Genomic DNA, 24,172 nt, shown 5'->3' on the forward strand with positions numbered 1-24,172 from the left:
GATCTTAACAGACATCTCACAAAAGAAGATATACAGATGGCAAATAAGCATATAGAAATGTACATCATACATCACTAGGGAATGGCAATTAAAGCAACAATGAGATACCATATCAATACACACACATTAGAAAGGCTAAAATTCAACCCTGACAGTATCAAATGCTGATCAGGATGTGGAACGACATGAACTTCATTCACTGTTGGTAGGAATGCTGAAGTGCAGGCACTTTTGCAAGACAGTTTGGAAGTTTCTTATATTCTTGCCTTATGACCCAGCAATCACACTTCTTGATATTTATCTAATTAAGTTGAAAACTTATGTCTACACAAAAACTTGTACATGAATGTTTATAACAGCTTTATTTATAACTTCCAATACTTAGAAGCAATAAGCTGTCTTTCAATAGGTGAACAGATAAACTGTAGTACCTTCATACAATGGAGTATTATTCAGTGTTAAAAAGAAATGTAATATCAATCCATGAAAACACATGAAGGAAACCTAAATGCATATTCCTAAGTGAAAGAAGCCAATACAAAAAGGCTATAAACTATATTATTCCAATCATATGACATTACAGAGAAAAGTTAAAACCAGAGACAGTTAAAAAAAAATGTAGTGTTTGCCAGGGGTTTGGGGGTAAGGGAGGGCTAAATAAGTGTAATGTAGGGGATCTTTAGGGCAGTAAACCTATCTCCTATGATACTATAAATAGAAAATTCCAAATAGAAACTCCAGAACCACGAATCTTAAGGCAAGGATATTCACCCTTACTAACTTACATTCAATATCACACTGGAGGTTCTAGCCAGTGCAATAAGGCAAGAAAAATGAAGGACTAAGGATTGGAAAAGGACTAAAACTTCCTCTACTTCAGAACATATAATCTTATATATAAAAAAATCTTTAGGAAACTAAAAAGTAAACAAACAAAAAGCCCTATTAGAATAAATGAGTTTAGGAAAAACAAGATACAAAACCAGTATACAAAAAAATCTATTTTATTTCTATATTCTAGCAAGAAACCATCTGCAAATGAAATTAAGAAAGCAATTCATGTGCAACATTATCAAAACAAATAATATACTTAGGAATAAATTGTAAAAAAAAAAAAAAAAGCACAAGATCAACACACTGAAGACTAGCTTTGCGCAGTGGCAGTATCGTAGCCAATGAGGTTTATCCGAGGCGCAATTATTGCTAATTGAAAACAATACACTGAAGACTAGAAAACATTGCTGAAAGTAATTAGGAAGGTCTAATAAAATAGAAAGATACACTATATTCATAGGTTGAAAGATTAATATTATTAAAATGGCAATTCTCTCCAAATTGGTTTAATGGAACCCCTCTTAAAAACCCAAGCAATGGGGCGCCAGGGTGGCTCAGTGGATTAAGCCGCTGCCTTCGGCTCAGGTCATGATCTCAGTGTCCTGGGATCGAGCCCCGCATCTGGCTCTCTGCTCAGCAGGGAGCCTGCTTCCCCCTCTGTCTCTGCCTGCCTCTCTGCCTACTTGTGATCTCTCTCTCTGTCAGGTAAAATAAATAAAATCTTAAAAAAAAAAAAAAACCCAAGCAAGTATTTTTGTAAAAATTGATAACTCATTCTAAACTTTATTTGAAATGCAAAGCACACAGTCTAGCAAAAATTTAAAAAAATTAAAAAAAAAAAAGATGAAAGACTTATTTTATTTTGTTTCAAGTTTTTATTTAAATTCCAGTTAGCTAACGTATGGTATATTATTAGTTTCAGAAGTAGAATTTAGAGATTCATTGCTTACATATAACACCCAGTGCTCTGGGCTCCTGGGAGGTTCAGTTGGTTGGGTGTCTGCCTTCCACTTGAATCATGATCCTGGGGTCCTGGCATCGAGTCCCATATTGGGCTCCCTGTTCCATAGGAAGTCTGCTTTTCCTTCTGCCCTTCCCCCCTGCTTGTACTCAATCTCTCTCTCGCGCGCGCGCACAAAAATAAATAAAAATCTTAAAAAAACAAACACCCAGTGCTCATCACAAGGACCTTCCTTAATACCCATCACCCATTTAACCTATCCCCCTGTCCACCTCCCCTTTAGCAACCCTCAGTTTGTTCTCTACAGTTAAGAGTCTGAGTAGACACTTCATCAAAGAAGATAGATTAATGGCATATAAACACACGATAAGATGCTTGATATTATAAGGCATAAGGGATATGCAAATTAAAACCACAATGAGATACTACTATACTTCTGCTAAAATGGCTAAGATAAAAAAAATAACAATATAAAGTTGGTGACCATGTGGAGGAACTGAAAGCATCACATATCACAGTGAGAATGTAAAATGCTACAATCACTTTGGAAAACAGTTTAGCAGTTACTTAAAAAATTAGACATACACTTAACATACAACCCAGAAATTCCACTCCTAGGTATCTACCTAACAGAAATTAAAAAAAAAAAAAATGTCCATAAAAAGACTTATAGGTGAATGTTCACTGCCAAAAACTAGAAACAACTCAAATGTCCGTCAACTAGTGAATGTATAAACAAAGATTCATCCTTACAATGATATACTACTCAACAATAAAAAGGAATAAACTGGGGCACCTGGGTGGCTCAGTGGGTTAAAGCCTCTGCCTTCAGTTCAAGTCATGATCCCAGGGTCCTGGGATCGAGTCCTGCATCGGGCTCCCTGCCTCCCCCCCCTCTCTCTCTGCCTGCCTCTCTGCCTGCTTGTTATCTCTGTCTTTCAAATAAATAAATAAAATCTTAAAAAAAAAAAAAGCAACATCACATTTAAAAAAAAACAAGGAATAAACTACTGATAAATGCAATATGAAAGAACCTCAAAGTACTATGCTAAGCAAGAGAAGCTAGAGACATAAGTTAATATATTTTATGATTCTATTTATATGAAATTTCTAGAAAAGAAAAAACTATGGGTTATAGACAGAAAAAGATATGTGGTTGCTTGGAGCTAGGAATGGGAGCAGTGATTGACTACAAATGGGTATACAGAACTTCTTTCAGTAATGGAAGTGACAGAATATTGGATTCTGATGACAGTATACACCTGTATACATTTACTACACCTGTGTACATTTACTGCAAATCATCAATCTCCATTTAAAAAAAAGGGGGGGGGGGTGCCTGGGTGGCTTAGTCAGTTAAGTGGTCGACTCTGGCTTTCGGATCAGATCATCATCCCAGGGGCCTGGAATCAAGCCACAAGTCAGGCTCCACGATCAGTGGGGAGTCTGCTTGAAGATTCTCTCTTCCTCTGTCTCTGCCTCTCCACCCCCCCAACCCCACTCACGTGCACATGCTCTCTCTCTCTCTCTAAAATAATTAAATAAATCTTAAAAAATTTTTCTTTGAGGCCTTTAGAGTTATATGATTATATTCTACATAACTTTCTGGGATTTTGGTTTCATCCACACCAAGAAGAATATGGGAATATGAAATTTGTCCAAAATACTTTTAAGACAGTAATTTCATATGGCTCAACCTAAATATTTGGACAACCATAAAAACTGGAATAGATGAAATAAGATTAATAACATATAGGCAAAATTAATGAAGTAGGAGAGGAAACTTGAATGGACTCTGTATAGACAGAAATTAGGAGATGGAATTTGTAACTTCAACATTGATTGATGGCTATTGATGGAGACTAGTTTCCAATCTAACACCACAGTTAAGAGTCACATTTCTAGCCAATTAGATTTCTAGTCATTAAGGAGCAGAATACAGAACCTCAAACTAATCATACTGGTTAGCTCTAGAGATAGGAGAACTGAGATTGGTCAAAATTAAACTTAGAATTTTTACACAGATTTGAGGATTTATTCACATATTACTTGTGTAGTTAAAATAAATAGCTTTCAGGGGCACCTGGGTGGCTCAGTTGGTTAAAGCCTCTGCCTTTAGCTCAGGTCACGATCCCAGAGTCCTGGGATCGAGCCCCGCATCGGGCTCTCTGCTTAGCGGGGAGCCTGCTTCCCTCCCTCTCTCTGCCTGCTTGTGATCTCTGTCAAATAAATAAATAAATAAATAGCTTTCAAACTAGTATTACTAGAGCCTCATAGTTCACTGATTTTCTCAATGTCAAATCCTACTTTTCTAGCCAAGTTGCACAAGTTCAATTGCTTTTAAAGGTGAAGCGGGTTATAATATGAGTAAAGTTGAGTATACTTTGGGCTTACAGGCATTCAAACTCAAAACTATAAAAATCACTATGCAGTTTAAACAAGGCACTTCTCAACTCTTTAAAAACTTTGTCTTTCTTTGATAGACAATAAAGATTTCAAATATTCCTTTAAAGTTATTCGAAATTTCACAACACATCGAATAACTGAGACTAAAACCTAATCATAGCAATTATATTACTGAAAATGTTTTTCTAAACTACAATGGTCCATAACCCTTCCCTACCCATTTAAAATTATGGCCCCTGGGGCGTCTGAGTGACTGGGTTGGTTAAGCGGCTGCCTTTAACCCCAGAGTCAGCAGGGAGTCTGCTTCTCCAACTGCCCCTCACCCCACTTGTGTTCTCTCTCATTCCCTCTCAAATATAAAAATTTTAACAATAATAAAAAAAAGTAAGATAAAATAATCACCCCTAAGGGATGCCTGGGTAGTTCAGTCAGTTAAAGGTCTGCCTTTGGCTCAAGTAATGATCCCAGGATCTTAGGATCAAGCCTGCAGTCTTGAAAATGTTGTCCTAGATGCAAATTGCAGCAGAGATGTGAAACAAATGCTCTTGAAGCTTGTAGAACTCTGGTCAAGTAACTGGGGTAGAGTTCATGCAACCTCAACATACAGAGAAGCAACACCTGAAAATGATCCTAACTATTTTATGAATGAACCAACATTTTATACCTCTGATGGTGTTCCTTTCACCGCGGCTGATCCAGATTACCAAGAGAAATACCAAGAGTTACTTGAAAGAGAAGACTTTTTTCCAGATTATGAAGAAAATGGGACAGATTTATCAGGGGCTGGTGATCCATACTTGGATGATATTGATGATGAGATGGACCCAGAGATAGAAGAAGCTTATGAAAAGCTTCTTGTTTGGAATCAGAGCATAAGCAAAAGCAGTAAAGATAAATTTCAACACATCAGTTTTATAAAGCAGTTTAGGTTATGGTGATTTAGCAGAACACAGGAAAATGTGTCACACTTATACGAAATTAAGGATGTTGAGTTATGTTACTAATGTATGCAACTTTAATTTTGTTTAACACTATCTGCCAAAATAAACTTTATTCCCTATAACTTAAAATGTGTATATATATATAATAGTTTATTATGTACAGTTAATTCCACTGTTTTGGCTGCAATAAAATCGATTTTGAAATTAAAAAACAAAAACAAAAAAAACACTCCCTGCTCAGTGGGGAGTCTGCTTCTCCGCCTTCCTCTACCTCCCTTCCCACCCCCTGGCTTGTGCTCTCGGTCTCTCAAATACATGAAATCTTTAAAAATAAATATATAAATAATAAAATAAAATTACTGCCTCTCGATCTTATCATCACCTGAAACTTCAGCATCTCTAAAATTTAAAAACCAGTAACTTTATACAGACTGCCTCACTTCTTTATTGCCAGGATATTGGCTCTTCAACTTCACCAAAACCTTCACCCATATCTCTTTTTACTCATGTTGTTACCCTCTTTTCTTCAGGAAGTCTACTTAGCAATTCCAAGAAATGACTTGTAGCCAGGATATTTGCCCTGTTTTCCCAAATAGCAACAATAAACTCTCAAACTTTTCTGTAAATACACCATATCATTTGGAGTTCCCTAAATAAACCACAACCACATACTGTACTTTCTGCATAAAACAACCTTTTTATTTTTTTAAGATTTATTTATTTATATATTTACTTATTTATTTATTTGAGCAGGGGTGTGGTAGGGAGGTAGCAAAAAAGAAAATTTCCCTACTGAGCACAGAGCCAACATGAGGCTCGATCTCATGACCCTGAAAGCATGACCTGAGCCAAAATCAAGAGTCACAGACTTAACCAACTGAGCCACCCAGGGGTCCCCCTTTTTATTTTTATTCATACCTAAAGACCAAGCTCATGCCACCAGCTCCTCTAAAAGCTTTCAGAACAAAGCTTTTTCCCCACGTGAAACAGAACCAGGCTTAGTGTTCTCTCTAGGCCCGATTCCTACAACCTCAGCTGCTTCAACTACACACATATTTAATAAGCATACAATTTAGAAATACTTATATTTAATATTGATAAATGATTTTAAAACTAGAAGAAGCCTTAAAGATCATTTCTGCTTGTCATTTTACAGACTAGTCATTTTAAAACTAAAAAGTTAAATGATATAGCCTTAACTATCAAAAAGATCTTAAACCCCCTCCCCCAAAAACTTTCCAGTTCAACCTCTGCAAATAAACATTAAATTGATTCCCAGAAGACTTTCTCAATTTATGGATCTGTAACTATCTGTCAATCCACCAAAGATCTGTCCTTAAGGTAAGGAAGGAGTAAGGGTGAATAGCTTGCAGCTTTTAGGCTAATTTCACATACTGTAAAAACAGTTTGTCAAGGAGCTGCTTAGGACTTCCAGACCACATTTCCCATAGCAAAGGTTATATTTGATGTAATTTCAACTATATTTGATTACTACACAGGTAATATATATATATATGAAGACTTAAGCTGAAAATGAGATTCTTAAGTCTAGCCCAGAACTTTATACAACATGCCCATGTGTGTGCTCTTGCTCAGCCTGTCCGAGTTGGGATACTTTCTTGTTCATTTTCTCCTCAGTTGTTCTTACTTTTTTGACTGGGGAGAAAGGGAAGAGAAAAAGATTTAAATATTGTGTGAAAGGGGAAGTAAGAGGTATAACAAGTTAAGTATTTAGTCAGATAGAACATACTTTTTATTTCCTTGTGAATAAGATAAGGAGGGGTATCTCCACCCCTTCCACTATATGGAAATTCTCTTAGATTAATAAACTCTGCTTTTAAAAAGTAAATAGTGTCTCCAAGCCCCACCAGCAGAAGTATAAGGTAAACCTTATTCAAATTTGAAGGCTTTTCCTAACTACATATCATTTAGTAAACACTTATTTTTTTTTTAGTAAACACTTCTAAAAAATGTAAAACTCATATTAACCAAAGGAATTAGAAGTTTAGCTTTCATAAGCCATTCCAGTACCATATTTCTTAAAAGCCGCAAAGAAAGAAAAACAACAAATATTTCACTGACATATACCTTAGTAAATTGCACATCTATTTATCAAAACCTTAACTTTCTAACCTGGAATGTCGGAGGCTATCCTTTTTGTTTTTTGCAGAACACAACGTGCATTCACAGCCAACTGCATGGGGCTTGGGTAGAGACACATCCTGTTTTAACAGCATTGTAAGAATTTCATAGTTGTTACGATGAGCAGCCAAAATGACAGGTGCAACATCCATAGTTGTTGAATACTCAGGATTCTGAATTCGTTCCATTAGTTTCTGAAAAATATTTATATAAATGTATAAAATTATTATTTGTGACTTCAAAATAATATATTTATCTGAAAATGAAATGAAAAAATCAGAAGGCACAAAGAATATAAGAATTATTTTAAAAAATATGATAAACATTTTACCAGGACTCATTTTCTTTTGAAATCTTATAACTCAATATTAATTAATAAATGCAATATAATTATGACAGACAAAAATCTTCAATAAGACACATTCATAGAACTAGAGTCCTGCTTTCCTAACAAAGAAGAAGTGAGGATACCTAGAGAAATACTTTAGGGAAAAGTGTTTCATTTTCCCAAGATTATGGAAACATGCATGACAAGGAGAAAGAACAAGAATCTTGGAAAAAGAATATAAAGGGAAAAACAGAAATGTTAAAAATAGGCAGAGAATAAATGCATAAGAAAAACTTAAAAATTCCAACTTTATGGAAACCTTGTCACATTAATAACAATGAAGCTACCTGAAAGAAGTAAGTAAATAGGAAGCACTCTTCATTTTGTGTAATTCTCTACATATTCCCAATCACTACCTATACAATTTCCTATTACAAATGCACAAAAACACTAACAATAATAACTACTATTCATGAGTCCCGGGACTGTTAGGCACCTTACGTTTGTCATCTCATTTAATCCCCAAAATGCCTGCAAAATTGAACATTATAATCCCCATGAAGAAACTGAGGCTCAGAGAAGTTAACGCGCCCAAGCTACACAACAGAGTGGCAAAATGCAGATCAGAACTCACGTCCATATTACACCAGAGCCTGAGCTGCTTTCCCTACATGGGCTCATGGGCCTGCTGATGGCATGACATGAGGAAGGAAACAAGTAAACAAAGAACCAGGGTTAAATAAAAAGATTGACTGATTTATGACTATTGCATATCTTCCCAATACTTCTCACTTTTTCACATGGCTTTTCCTGAGAATTGTTTGATTCCATTGCATAAGCTTATCAAGTTCATAGGGGTTTTTTGGTAATTTTTATTAATGTTTTAAAAGTAGTACACACATATTTTAAAATATCTGAAAAATAGAGAAAAGCAGAAAGAAGTATAAAAATTCCCATATTCCTACTATGCAAAATACATTTTACAGTGTCTCCTTCCAGTTCTTTCTCTATTATACCTCCTTTTAAGGACATCTTTGGCATAAGTGATTTGGCATCAATGATTAAAAACAATGGTCCTTACTATTTTGAAATTCAAGGATGCTTCTAATAATTTCATAAAACGATAGCCCAGAATTTCTGGGAAATAAAATTCATGTGTAGACCTAGCATGTAATTTAAGAAAATTCATAGACCGGGGCGCCTGGGTGGCTCAGTGGGTTAAGCCGCTGCCTTCGGCTCAGGTCATGATCTCAGGGTCCTGGGATCGAGTCCCGCATCGGGCTCTCTGCTCAGCAGGGAGCCTGCTTCCCTCTCTCTCTCTGCCTGCCTCTCCGACTACTTGTGATTTCTCTCTGTCAAATAATAAATAAAATCTTTAAAAAAAAATAAAAAATAAAAAAAAAAAAAGAAAATTCATAGACCTATGTTCAAGATATTTTGTTTTGCTTATTTAAATAACACTACCACAAACATCTTTATGAATACAGCTTTTTTGAAATTTAGGATAAACTCATTAAACACAGAACCCCTCAAGTGCAATAATAGGTCTAAAGGCCATGAACAGTTTTGAAGCTTTTGATATAAATCACTAAAGTTCTTTTCATAGTTTATATTACCAATAATATAGGAATGTACCCATTTCACACTCAAGGTTCACTCCCCAGCACTAGGCATGGTCATTCCCAATTTATGAGTGAAACAATACTTTACTTTCCTTTGATTACTGGCTAAGTTCTAGTATTTTCCAACATCCTTAGCTTTTCCCCTTCTTTTACGAATGGTTTCTTTATATACTTCCCATTTATTTCCTGGAAACTTCAAATTAAAGAATTTATTTAAAAATAACAATGAAATCTAAAAATTTAGCCCTTTTTCCCCTTATTACTGATTATAAAGAAAATTGTATCTAAATAATGTTCACATTTTTCCTAAAAAATACACTTGACTACGTAAAAAACATTAGATTAAAATTCATTATTTCGTTGTTCATAAAATAATCTACATACTATCAAAAAACCTACCTGTATTTAAAAATTAAAATTTATCAAAAGATAATTTTGATAAGCTAAGAATACAGAATTCACTGAAATCATAAAAAAAGTTTATAAAAATATTTTACATTATCTGTCAAGAAGTATTAAGGATCTTAAAATATGATCTTGCTGTCACTGAAAGTACTCAAGCAAAGGCTTTTCGTTAGAGATGAAGTACAAAGTGTTCTTTCACTGAGTAGGTGAAGACTGCCAGAGCCTTAGGACTCAAGAGTCGACTGGTGGTGCTAATGGTGATGAAATAATGTCAGCCAGTTGCGCCAATACCCTGGTATACTACACCCCCCTCTCCCTGCCAAGAAAGTAAATGGGTAAAAAGGCTACAAGGTGGAATAAGTATACCAAAATGTAACAATGACTGCAAGAGATGACAGAAAATCGAATAGGATTCTAAGGTATTTCTGATCATTTGGACAAGGGCTATATTCTTAGCCTTTTTTCCTGTTCCTTTTGGTTTCTTATCACCACTTAACCTAGTTGGTACTACCATCTAGAGCAAGTCATGCTTACACATACTTTCTAATACCTAAATGATAGCAAAAGATTTTAGCTAATGTATGATAAAGTATGCAATTTAGCAGAGCTTCTCATTGTTCTCAGACAATGGCAGAAAATCCACAACTAATTTATAATTCTTTCTTAAAATGGTTTTTTTCTTCAGAGGATAGCCAGTTTACACTACCAGCAATTATTTAAACCACTTGTTTTACTACATCCTCACCAATAATGAATAATTTTTAAATTTTGAAATATAACAAATGTCTCATTTTAGAGTAGAATTTATCTGTTCATTAGTGACTGTCTTAAAAACTTAAAGCAATAAGGAAAATTAAAAGGAGTAAGGAAAAAATATCCTTAATTTAGCAATGAGATGACTGCTGTTAGGTAACATTTTGCTACATTTGCATATAGTTCCCTGTCTGTGCATCTTTTTAACACTGGCTCATATTATATGTCCAGTTTACGATTCCCATTTTTTCCCACCTTCCTAAGTCATATTTATTCAGGTTCCTAAATATTCTTTTAAAAATATCATTTTAATATATATGTGACTTTCACTATTTCCAATATTTTATTTGGGGATGTTTAAATTGGGTCACATGGTTTTTTCATTGCTATAAGTAAGATCATAATTAACATTTTTCTCCCCATTTCTGAGAGTTCCTAGAAGGGGAAGCACTAGGTTAAAGAACCTGAACAGCTTTCTTATTTATGACACACTCTGCCAAACTGCTTTCCAAAATACCCTCCCCATCAATTTGTGTTAGACTCTACTACTCCTTTGCCATCAATGATAATTATTTTCAAAAATCTTTACTAATTTGCATTCAAACAATGACCAAACAATGGAGAGCCCAAATAGCCATTGACTGATGAATGGATAAAGAAGAGCTATATATAATGCAATATTACCCAGCCATTGAAAAGAATGAAAACTTGCCATTTGGAATGATATGGATGGAGCTAGAGCGTATTATATTAAGTGAAATGAGTCAGTCAGACAAAGACAAATACCATATGATTTCACTCATATATGGAATTTAAGAATAGATGAATGTAAAAAAAAAAATAGATGAATGTATGGGAAGGGAGGAAAAAAGGTAGGAGGGAAATAAACCATAAGAGACTCTTAATGACAGAAAAAAAACTGAGGGTTGATGGAAGGATGAGGGTAGGTGGTGGGCTAGATGGGTGATAGGTATTAAGGAAGGCACTTGTGATACACACTGTGTTATATGTAAGTGATGAGTCACTGAATTCTACTCCTGAAACCAACATTACACTATATGTTAACTAAAATTTAAATAAATAAGTAAATCTTTGCTAATTTGATGAGCAAAATTTGGTATTTCATATCTCACTAGTAGTAAGTTTTAACATCTTATATTTTCTTTTCTGACACTTTTTTTGGTGTCCTTTTCTGATCCTGGTGTTTTTCATCAATTTTTCAATTATTAAGATTATGAATTTGTGCTATATTTTGAAAATATCTTTGCCAGTTATCCATCTGCTTTCTAAATTCTGCTTGATGTCTGAATTCCAGAAATTTAACTTCTATACAGCCAAAGGCTGTGCCATTGCTTTTTATGATTAGAAAGTCTTTCTACGCATAATCACTTAAATATTCACCTACCAGTTTTATGGTTTCACTGTTTATATTCAATTCTTAAATCCATTTGGAAACTAATCTGTATTTTCAACCTAATCTATAGAATGTCCAAAACTAAAAATATTGGTCCACAATGACAAAATTATGAAAATATCACTAATTTTAAAAAGGTTTCCTGAAAGCAAAATTAATTATTCCTGCAAGTATCTACTTACTTGAAGGCAATATTTTACAGAATAAAAAAAAAAATCTACTTCTTTAAAACAAAATAAATTTAGGGGAAGAAAAAAATGGCAATGGGGCAGGAGATCTATTTTGGTTCAAAAATCCAAATTAATAAATATTTAAGAGTACTAACTACTATAGTTGGTCTTGATGATCGTTTTGGTCGATGATTAAGTAGTATATCAACAGCTCCCACTACTTCAGAGTCGATTGCCACCAAAAGTGCATCTGCGGACTTTAAAAAAAAAAAAAGGTTAAAAATGAAAATGGAGGATAAAAAGGTAAACTTTTATTTTTACTAATTCTTAAATAAAACTTTCTTTAAATTTAAACTGTAGTATATACAGTAATACTAAATTTTTAAAAATTTAGACTGTCCAAATAGTACATTTGCTTGCCTTAGCAGTACTTTTGTGTACCATAAAACATACAAATTTCTGTCCTGGTTTCACAAAAAAAAAAAAATCAATGGTTGCTAAAAGTGCTTATTAATGGAACAGTGCTAATCCATGAAGTATTCAAAGCTGAAATTTCTTTTCAAGACCTCTACTTGTGAACTTTGAACCAAAAAGAAAATCTTAACATTCCAGATTTTTAAAGAAATTGCCAAGAACTATTACTACTGATAAAGGATTATGTTAATTCTAATAAAAAAGACCATCAGGCAACCATGAGGATAGGGGAGCCCTCTGGTCTCAACTTTAAAATATACATGGCTAACTGAAATGTTACAAATTTGACATTAATATTAGCAATCTTATAAGTAAAAGCTGTAAAAAACTAGACTATCAATGTCCTTGGATCAAGAGGGAGAAGTGACTTTACAGTTTTACTCCCCAAATATCATTCATTTTGAAATTCTAACTTTGATGGAGGAAAAAGTAAACAGAAGCTGAGCATTTGGGACTTTCCAACCCTGCAACAGAGTCAACATTAGTTGACTTTGTTTTATGATACTTGACAATTGTGACACCAGGTTTTTGGGTTTCTTTTGGTTTTGTTCTACTCTATTTTGTTTTAAGGAAAACTATAAAGGCAGAAGGGAAACGGGGACAAATAACGATTTAATCTAAGAAAGTGCCCTGATTACTTTCAATCTGTACATTTAAAAAACTGTTAAAATCTTTAAAAACCATTTACATCAACTTTCTCCTCTTGAAAATGAAACTATATCAGATCTTTAGTATTCTTGGAACCGAAAAGAATAATGCTTCTATATACTTTATCTAAATGTCAAAAATAGGACTAAAAACAATAGGCTTTACCTGGATACCTAAAAATAGGAAATAGCATCCCAAAGAAAGAATTGGGGGCCAAATTCAACTATTAGGAACCGTCTATGTATTCCCACAGGAAAAACTCCCCACCCCAATGAGAAACTTAATTTTTTTATTCCTTAAAACTTTTAAAGTTCACTGGGCTGTAGCCTATTTAAATTTAGCATCATTATTCTGCTTTGCAAATATTTCTCTTCAATTTTTACCATACTTGGTCAGATGAAGCAAACAAAAAATTTATGTGTTCATTACTACTAAACATTTCATTTATGATAAATTTTAACTTACAAAGCTAACTATAGTAATGCTATGACTCTCCAAGTCAAAATACCAGTCAACTCCAACCATTCAACACAGCCATGGATCTAACTGCAAATTTAAAAACAAAAACAAAAACAAAAACAAACCCCAAACTATACTGAGTTGTCATAAACTAACTTCATGGGCATTATTTCCCAGAAGGAATTGTCTCAACCACTATAAGAGCGGTCTATAAAGACAGGATATTTTTTCCACTAAATATTCTTCACATCTTTATTGAATAAAGAAACAGATTACAACTAACAAAGTAGGAAGAAATGAAGAAAAAATTACTAAAAGCCAACTACTGAAAGATAAAGTATCAGTATAGCAAAACAACTATCAATACAGAGCAGTCAGAAGCAATTTAACGTAAGGACAAACATGTTAATAGCTTCAGATTACACAAAGCAAAGTAAAACAATTATATTCTCAATGATTCCCACTTACGATGGTAAAGTTAAAATATATTCAGACACACTATTTAGCAAAGAATAAGGAAAGACTCATGTTAAATCTTCCAATGCTTAAAAGGATAAGCTTCAGGTTTAAAATATTTGTGTAAAAAAGTCATGTAAATAAGGAGTTCCCATTAACTTATTCTGCACAAATTGGATGTTATTTGATAAATCAAAGGAAGTTCTGAATGCAAAAAAAGTTCTAAATTATTTAAAAAATATCTATAGGACAAAATGTCATTAGTTTTGCTTCCCAATTTCTCACAAATATATGAACATCCCTTATTTAAATTTATTCAATATGTATACTTACTACGTATTAATGAGGTTGCTTACTATATTCCTTCCCACCTCAGAAAATGTCTTTTCATTGTCATTGTCATTCAAATCCCATACTCTTTTCTCTAGGCTCAGAGTAAGAAGCTTCTGATTTCCTTTCCGAAGTTTAAGTTTTCTCCCTTGGTATTCTATTTAATGCTTTTCTGTCTTCTACAGGAACTTGGCCCTTCATTTACAGAAATACCAGTCCCAACCTCCATCTCCCAAAATATACAGATACTTCCTCACTCTTTGCTACCTTGTCCTGATCCTGTCTTTCTCTTACCATTCAAGTTTTCTTCCTCTCACTTTGTCAAACTTCTCAAATCATGTATATCACTTTCTCTAAATCTATTGATGCCAGTTTCAAAATCCAGTGGCCCTTCCTACCCTTTCAATTTCTTTGATTTCTAAGCAACACATTAAAACTGTTCCTTTGTAATAAAAAATTTAAAAAATTTGAAAAAAACTGCTCCTTTGGTTTTCATGACGCTACACTATCCTAGCTCCTTTAATGGAACACTTTCCTTCTATTGTCTTTATGAATGTAGATGCTCCCTGAGAAAGAATCAGCACCAGCCATTCTCTCTCCTCTGTAATTTCATCCACTTTCATGACGCAGGTGATCATCCCATGTTGTGGACATGTATCTCTCCCTACAGATTTAATTTCCATCTGTAACTATTTATTGGAGATGCCTGATATGCCCAAAATAAACAAGGCTAAAACCCAAATTCGTATTTCTCTGCCTCGATCTTGACTTCTTAACTTCCTCTTTTTCTTTCATCCTTCTCCCAGCCACCTATGTTAAACATTTCCAAATCATCTTGGTCTCCTTTTCAATTCGTCCCTCCAAATTTAAATATTAAGTTCTATCAATTCTTCCTTCACAGCATCTTTCACATCTGCCATTTCTTCTCCTATTCCTACAGCTACTATTCTAGTTCATTACGGTAAAAACTGCTCACCCAAGCTATTGCCTTCTCCCCTTTCCATTTTTCAATCTATACTGAACACAGCCACTAGAATACTTCTCCCAAAATACCACTGGACACAACACATCCTTTCTCAAAAATCATTTAATGATACCATTATCTATAAACCCAAATTACTTAGCATGGCATTCTGACCCTTTTCATTCATTTTGTTTTAGTTCTTTTCCCAGATATCTCCCACTACTATCCAACCCAAATATTTTGTTCAACAGGCTAAGTCAATTCACTTTCTCAAAAATATACATTGTACCTGCCTTTGTTAACATCCTTCCCAACATCCCCTGTTCTGGAGCTATCTACAGATTTTTGAGAGTAGTTTTGGGTAGTATATAAAAGCATGGACTCTGGAGCCAGAACCTGCATTCTAATTCCAGGTCTGCCATTTGTGGAGTGTCTTTGGGCAAGTTACCTAAACTTTGTGTACCTTGGTTTCCTCCTCTATACTTGGAAATAATAATAGTACCTATCTCATGGACTGTTGTGAGGATTAAGGAAGTGAATATATTTAAAGTCCTTGGCATACAGTATCACTATAAAAATACTGGCAATTATTAATTTAAAGGCTGAGCTCAACTGGCACTCTTTCGTGAAACCTTGATAGCTCAATCCACAGGGACCTTCTCTTTCCTCTATTTCCAAAACATCTATTGCAAAGCTCAAAAGCGTAAGTATAAAACATGGTTTCTCAACAGTGACAATACTGACATTTGGGGCCAGGTAATTCTTCACTGTAGATGTTGTCTTGTGCATTGTAGGGTGTTCAGCAGCATCCCTAGCTTCTACTCACTAGATGCCAGTAGTAATCCATCCCCCAACCGTGAAACCAAAAATGTCTCCAGACATTATCAAATGTCCCCTGGCGAGCAAAATTATCCAGTTGAGAGCCACTAGGATAACTTAAGATAAAATAACACAAAAGTACTTTGTAACCTCAAAGTAATATACAAGGGTCAAGTATTACTATCACTCAGTACTTATCAAATACACATCTGCATTATTTAACTGATTTCAAACTCGAACATACACAGTTGACCCTTAAACAATGCAGAGGTTGGGATGCCCACCCCCCACATAACTGAAAATTTGCACATAATTTTTAACCCCCCCAAAACTCAACTACTAATAGCCTCTTGCTGACCAGAGCCTTACCTATAACATAGTCAATTAACACATATTTTGTATGTCACATGTATTATATATTGTATTCTAAAAAATAACCTGGAGAAAAGAATATTAAGAAAATCATTAAACAAAATATTTAGTCCTATACTATAAAAAATGCACATATAAGTGGACCCATGCAGTTCAAAACTGTATTGTTCAAGGATCAACTATACTTTCATTATCCAATTAGTTTTAATGTCCTAGTAAGTCCTAGTATGGAACTCATGTTTTACTTATTCATTTCCACAATCGCACCCAATGGTAGGTCTTGGACATCTGTTAATTGACAGGCAAGACAGAGGTAACCTGAGACAGAACACACAATGAACTGGAAAGAGCATGGGATTTGCAGTCAGAAGATCAGGTTCGTATCTTAGCTCTGCCCTCACTTATTTTAGAACTTTGGGCAATTCATTAAAGTCTATGAGCCTCAGTTTTCTGATCTATAAAATGTAACACCTATATAGGTTGGCTATGATGTTCAAATATGATCAGGAACCATGTGAAAGAACCATGTACACTGCAGAATTATTATATACAGAAGAACATATATGTAAAAAGACAAAAATGATGATTATACCATAATACTTCATTTATCCAGAATCATCAGGGTCTTTCTTTATAACCTTGTTTTCTAGGTAACTGAAGCTTATGCCTTTAAGTGTTTAACTTTGAAATATAAACTATTTTGATGGACGTTTTCTCAGAAATACCATACATATTCTTCTAACTTCTAAAACAATAGGTACTGAATATAATTTAACTTTTCCTTACTTATCCTGGCCATTGTTGTAAATATTAATTACCATTCTAACATACAACTCCCTCAGAGATTATCAGATATGTAAGGCTGTTGACCTCTTTATTAAAGAGAGTTAGAGGTACTATGCCCCATTTTGTTTCACTCTAGCCCTCATGCCCCTTTTGTTGCCCATCTGCTAAAAGTTGAAGGAGGGCTCTAGTACTCCTATGACTGAAGTTCATAAATGGAAAACTTCATGGCAGCTACCGTGCAGAGAGGTTTTTACTTTCTGATTCTCAGTGGTGTTCTGGGTAACTAATATTTCGGGGAAGCAATTTCTTTTTCTACTCTAAATATTGTACTGCATATATATGTACGCACAATAAAAATGCACATAGAACCTACTTATATTTTAAAACCTTCCATGAGTGCTTCCTGATGTCACTCAAAAAAAAAAAAAAAAAAACCCTCACTAATTTGAAGCTACAACAGAGCAATCATGCTATTTGAAAGAAAAAAAAAAAGTGCCAGAATTCATGTGCTCCCATCATAAGCAAAGAAAAAGAAAATAATATTAAATAATTAAATATTATTAAATTTCCTTCAGAATCTTGTCTTTCAAGACTTATATGAAGGAAAAAAAAAAAAGATTTATGAAGGGATGCCTGGATGGCTCAGTGGGTTAAGCGTCTGCCTTCCTCTCAGGTCAAGATCCCAGGGTCCTGAGATTAAATCCCACAATGGGCTCCTTGCTTGCCGGGGAGCCTGCTTCCCTCTCTGCTTGTCTTTCCCTGTCTTGTGTTCTCTCTCTCTCTGACAAATAAATAAATAAAATATTTAAAAAAAAAATATATATATATATGTATTTTTTTAAAAAGACTTATATGAATGCCTGCTTTTCTACCTGAACTTATATAAAGAGAAACAGAAAGGTTTATATATTCCAGTTTTTAAAAAAAAGATTTGTTCTTTAGTTATAAACACTAACTTCAGACCAAAAAGGAAAACTTAATAAAATTTAACAGGAGAAAATAAAAGTAAAGTTGAAAATTGCACATTGTGAGTCAGGAGCATTTTGTTCTTATGTTTGTAAATTACATGAACCACAGAACAACCTGTTCCCCTGACACTGTCAGAACACTTGTACTATTTTTAGATATGTAACATAAATAGTGATAACATAAGTAATAAAAACAAAATCACCTTTAATAAATCATGATAATTTACCTCTGTGAGATGTTATAAAACATATAAAGGGGGGAACATAAAAATTTGGAGGGAAATGATAAGTCAAATGCACTTTTTTTAAAAAAGTCTTTTTGTTTGTTTTAAAAACTTTTAGTGGCTCAAGACAAAGGGTAAAAGAAAGATAAGAATTAAAAAAAAAAAGCAAAGGAAGGAAAGAAGGAAGAAAGGAGGGGGATGAAAGGAAACTAGAAAGAAAGACGAAAACATGGCATATCTAACAGTATTTAGAAGCTACTGGTAGAATTATCTAGCCTTGTACCTGACAACCGTAGTCCAAAAGAAGCTGCAGTATATCCAAGTTTTCGTTTTCAATAGTTATGGTAACAGCATTTCTCCCAAGCACATCTACGCAATTTATGTTCAAGTCACCTGAACTGTTTTCCTCCAAAATCTTTTTAACCATATAATAGTCACCTAAATAACAATATACAAACATAATTTAATATCCAAGGCATATTAGATAAGAATAACTATAAAAACTTAGCCTATTGATTTAAAACTTAGAAACCTAAACTCATTTTTTATACGGAAATGTGCAAAGAAAATGTGATCATTTCCTTGCTGAAAACCTTGTCCTGACAAATTAGTATGTACATCAGCTACAAACACAAAAAGTAGAACAAATTTTAAATGTGCAGCTTAAAATAGAAGTTGTTAGTTTAAAATTCGTAACTGATTGATTATAAGGACAGAAACTTTTAGAAGATATTTAAAGCAATAAAACAACGTCCAAAAGTACAGACTGTAAACTAGAAAAATAACAAGCATAAAGGATTTAAGTTTTACATCTCAAATACACAAACACATTTACTGGTACATAATAATGGTTAAAAATAGATGTAACAACAAGAGGATATTAAGAAGTGGTTTTACAGGGGAAAATCTAGTTGGAAAAGCAGTGTGTATACATGCTAGTGGTCACACATAGTAAAAGAGAAGGATGCCAGAAATTCCTTTCCTCTCCTTCCCACTCTCACAACACACACACACACACAACATCTTATCTCATTAATGACCTGTTTACATCACCAGGAAATATTCAGCTCATAAAACTCGAAGGTAGGACTAGGATTAATGCTGGTAAAGACTAAAATGAGAATATTTCAAAATGAAGTTTCACCTGTCAGGAACATGCAGATTACCTTCTGCCTAAATACAGTTTGCCTACATCAAAACAAGTGACCCATAGGGGAAAATGAGAACAAGTACAGAGGTCATTATTTTCACCTAGGGCCCATTATATTCACCTGTTGACCGGCTAGTGCAGTAATTTGGCACGAAGAATCCAAAGAGAAGTGCTGATTAAAGCAAGATGAGTTTTGTTTGTTTTATTTGATTTAACTTTTGAAACATAAGATGATTAAACCATTTTAAATGACTTGCAAATATAGTTGTTCCTTCAAAGTCTATGACTAATAAACAGGAAAAGATCAGAGTAGAAACCACAAGGAAAAAGAAATGAATAATTTCATGATACAGAAGGGAAAAAAATCCTAAAACTGAACGAAATGTGTGAATAGGCAAAGTAACAGATTTTTGTTAAAACTTCTAACTTGCTACTATTTGTAGTCAATGACTTTTGGAAGAAGTTGAATAGTAGTTTTTTTGATGACATATTTCCTTAGTTCCCTAAAGAAGAAAACTAGTCACAAAAGAAGTATTTTCCTCACAGCACTAGTAATTTTCAGACACTTGTTCCATGACAAAAACTTACTTGACAAAGTGAAGCTTTTAGTCACAAGCTGAATGAATAGTGAACATACAGAAAGACCAGTGAAAATTAAGCACTATTTCTGGAAAATAATGTTTGAAACCTTATTTCAGGTGAATTTATTTCAGTATCTTGGTGGTAAAGAGAATGCTACCCATAAAAACTCTACATTTTCTTTGGTTTCATGATGTGTCTAGGTGAGGACTAATTTTTTATTTACTTAAGGTCTCAGTAGGTTTTCTGAATCTAAGGACTTTTGCCCTTCATAAATTCTGCAATATTTTCAGCCATTATCTCTTCAAATACTGCTTCATCCCCATATTGCTTTTTTTCTTTTGGAACGTCTATTAAACATTACGTTGGATCATCTCATTCCAACTTCTATGTCCCTAAAGATTTCTTACTGTTCCTCTTTCTCTCTCTCCTATATTCTTGATAATTTCAACTCTCCCACTTAGTCCTTATTCAATTATTTTGTATTAACCCATTCATTTTTTGACTATTTTTTTTACTTTTTATTGGATTCCTTTCCAAATCCTTTATGTTTTCATTTCCTTAAGACTTTAGTCATTTTAAACATACGTATTTTATTATTTCTATATGATAGTTATCTGAAGGCCTTAGGGATTTAATCCTATTTGTTGTGTCTACTGACCCATTCTCAAGAATGAGTGACTGTCCTTGGAATTTTTAAATTGGGCGTTGCAAACTCATCTTCATGCAGCTTAACTGTGAGAATCCTGGCAGCCTAGTTTGAAAGCTTGTAACATCAAGAATGTTTTGTTTGCTTCTTCTGGATAACTCAGAGGTTTTAGTATCCCATCAGCCTTTTTATATTTCTCAGTTTAGGTTTTTACACACCAAGGAGGTAGTATTAAACTGCAAGCCATGGGGCTCATGGGTGGCTCAGTTGGTTGAGCAGCTTTGTCTTCAGCTCAGGTAATGAACCTGCAGTCCCAGGACCAAGTCCCTTGTCAGGCTGCCTGATGGGCAGGGAGTCTGCTTTTCCTCTCCCTTTGCTCTTTCTCTCACTCTCTCTCAAATAAAAAAATAATAACTCCAAGCCGACAAGAGACAGGATTACAGCTACAAATTCTTAAGCTTCTCTCTAGTCTCCCAGCGCTGGTGGGTGGGTTCTTTTCTTCATCTACCCCTTTCCTACAGGTACAGTGCTTAAAGGATGCTGATTTTATGCATGGATGTTGCGCTAATTTCCCACTTTGTACAAACTCAAGGCCTTGTAACCTATTTCCATATGGGCATTGAAATTCAAATCCCTGTAATGCCTGGACCAATACCTAACTCTTGCCCCATCCATGCAGCAGCCAATGTTAGCTCACATACTCCTCTATTGCTTGGTCTTTTCCTCATTTTTGCATCATGAGTGTTTCCTTAATTTCTTGAAAGCTCAGCTGTTCATTTAAATGGATGTTTGTTATCTTTTAGCTGGCATTTCTAGGTGATTTGAAGCAGAAGGGTTTTCAGATTATCTAGTCAGCCAATTGTCAGAAACAGAAAAGTATAAAGAATTGTATAAATACAATTCTTGCAAAATTTTATAAATTTCAGGTACAGCATAGGAAAGAAACTGCTACATGTTTTAAAACTTCAGATTGCTATTTAAAAAGTAATTGTATTGCAAATGTCATATACTTTAGTTTGAGGTTTCAAAGACTATTTCTATTACAGTCAGGGGGCTATCCAAGAAAAAAACTTTAAAAAATCATACCAAGTAAGTAATTTTCATCCCTAAAAATAATAAAAAGTTCCACCCTGCTACAGTTGACACACGCATGAAAATGAAAAATTACATGCTATAGTCACAGAACCTATAAGAAACTAGAGTGGTTTCCAAGTATTCCACCTAAGTTTACATTTGCAAGCCATTTAAAACAATGTTATATTATTTATTATTAAGCCCAGAACAGTCTTAGTATTTAGGAACAGTCTTAATATGTAGGATGAGTGTATACGTAGAAAGAGGTTAGTAAATTTAAAATACATAGCAAGAAGCTAATTATAGAGCAAGGGTTACAATTTAAATGCCTTTTTATGTCAAATATATGAATGCTTTTCATTTTACATTGAACTTGCACTTAAGGGTTACATTAAATCTTTTGTCTTTTAAAATGTAATATATACAAGGAAATGCAACATAGTCTGTACCTTTTGGCTAAATGGTTCTTTTTCAGTGATGGAAAAATAAATGTTTTTAATCAATTCCACTAGTACACCAATTTAATAGCAAGCCTTCCCAGCCCCCTCTCCAAAATAGTTCCACTACTCATCTACTTGTATCCATGTATATGGCTACCCACAGTCAAAGCCACTATCCTCTCTTTCCTGGACTCTGCAATAGACTCTTTACTGAAATAGCTGCCAATACTCTAAAACAAAGCTCAACATCTTTTTTTTTCTATAAAAGGCCATACAGGAACTATTTCAGGCGTTACAGGTCATACAATCTCAGTTGCAAATATTCAAGTCTACCTTCACAGCACAAAAGTGGCAAAGATTACATATACAGAAATGAATTCCAATATATTCCAATAAAACTTTGTGAACACTACAGTTTAAATTACATATAACTTTAATGTTATAAAATATTATTCTTCTCTTGATTTATTACTAACCATTTGAAATGTAAAATGTAAACTATTTTTAGCTCACAGTCCTTAGGAAAACAAGTGGTAAGGACTTGGCCTGTGGGCCACATTTTGCCCACCTTGCTCTAGCCCCTGCTCTAGTTCCACCCTTTTAATCTACTGTCCACCCAGCAGCCAGTGTGATCTTTTTTAAATTAAAATCATTCAATTCCCCCAAATCATGAGGATTGTTAAGATTTTCCATTACACCTAAAATAAGTGCCAAAATTTTCATTGTGGCTTTCTAAGTCCTATGGCCCGTGAGCTTTGCTACCATTCTCTATTAACTGTGTGCAACTCTCCTATTTACTATTATCTTTGTAGACCAATGTTTTCCAAAATGCACGTTGCAACCCATCAGGAGTCACAAATCAATGTAATGAGTCCTAACCAATGATTTTTAAAAATGAAATGGTATATAAAACACCAGGGTAATCTCATGGATATTTAGCAACCTATTCACCCTGGCCAACTGTGATAAACCCTTAAGAAATACAGTGGAGAAATGTTACAGTATCATTTAAGAATAGGCTATACCATCTCTTCTTTATTGGCATCTCACTTTATTTTCTGGCATATGATATGATGGTAAATTTTAGTATCCCTAAAATGGGAGCATTAAAGTTGATCAGTTTAATTTTACAGTATTCAAATTTTTAGTTAGTTGTGAAGTATAGGAGAATTTATCTGTCAAAAAATCTGTAAAGCTTTTCAAACCAAGTTTCTATAACAAACCTTTAGAGTGTGTCAACTGCAACATTCTATTTAAACTATTACTGAAGACATTTAAAAAAAGGATTTTATTATTAAAAAGAAAAATAAAAAAATTAAAAAACATGATCAAATTCAGTTGCTGGATCTGTAAATACAAATAGTGACAATACTGATTTAAATGTTAACTCTATAGAAAACTTCAAATTAGTCTGAATCAAATTTTAAAAAGAAAAAAATACAAGACTTTTACAGTGAAGGTGATTTAAAGATGTAGTTTTACCCAAATATGCAAAACCCAGTATTTCTCAAAATCCCAATGTTTTATAATCATATTGTTATAAGTGAAACCTTAAAAATTAAAGATACTTAAAACAGGGTATGTTTGAATATTTTTCAAGAGAGACAATTATTACTCTATGTTCTTACCCATTTATGACTGTTAATGAAGATTATTAATGATAATGAATATCATGTGGCAAAGGAGCAAAGATTCACTCTGCTGTAGGGAAAAATATTTACAGCATAGAAGATGATGCTTATTTTACAGTAAGATAGTTGACAAATTAAAAATTATTAACAGTATACTCTTATAAATCTATTAG

At 33.9% G+C, this 24,172-nt stretch overlaps 1 protein-coding gene and 1 pseudogene across 4 annotated transcripts in view; one reads left to right on the top strand and one right to left on the bottom strand.

The window, feature by feature from the left end:
- The window catches only part of TRPC1 (transient receptor potential cation channel subfamily C member 1), a 72,943-nt gene that overhangs the window by 43,946 nt on the left and 4,825 nt on the right, over positions 1-24,172 (bottom strand). The window contains exons 2-4 of one of the 4 annotated variants that reach the window (XM_059391802.1): positions 18,760-18,914; positions 12,132-12,233; positions 7,276-7,478 (exon numbers count right to left, since the gene is read on the bottom strand). In XM_059391802.1, the coding sequence (XP_059247785.1) occupies positions 7,276-7,478; positions 12,132-12,233; positions 18,760-18,914 (460 nt within the window). The remainder of the gene's footprint in view (positions 1-7,275; positions 7,479-12,131; positions 12,234-18,759; positions 18,915-24,172) is intronic. The other 3 variants (XM_059391803.1, XM_059391804.1, XM_059391805.1) reach the window with 3 other exon arrangements.
- LOC132012604 (U4 spliceosomal RNA) lies at positions 1,147-1,271 on the top strand (annotated as a pseudogene).

Source organism: Mustela nigripes, chromosome 2, assembly GCF_022355385.1.
Source record: "Mustela nigripes isolate SB6536 chromosome 2, MUSNIG.SB6536, whole genome shotgun sequence".
Taxonomy (NCBI): Eukaryota; Metazoa; Chordata; class Mammalia; order Carnivora; family Mustelidae; genus Mustela; species Mustela nigripes.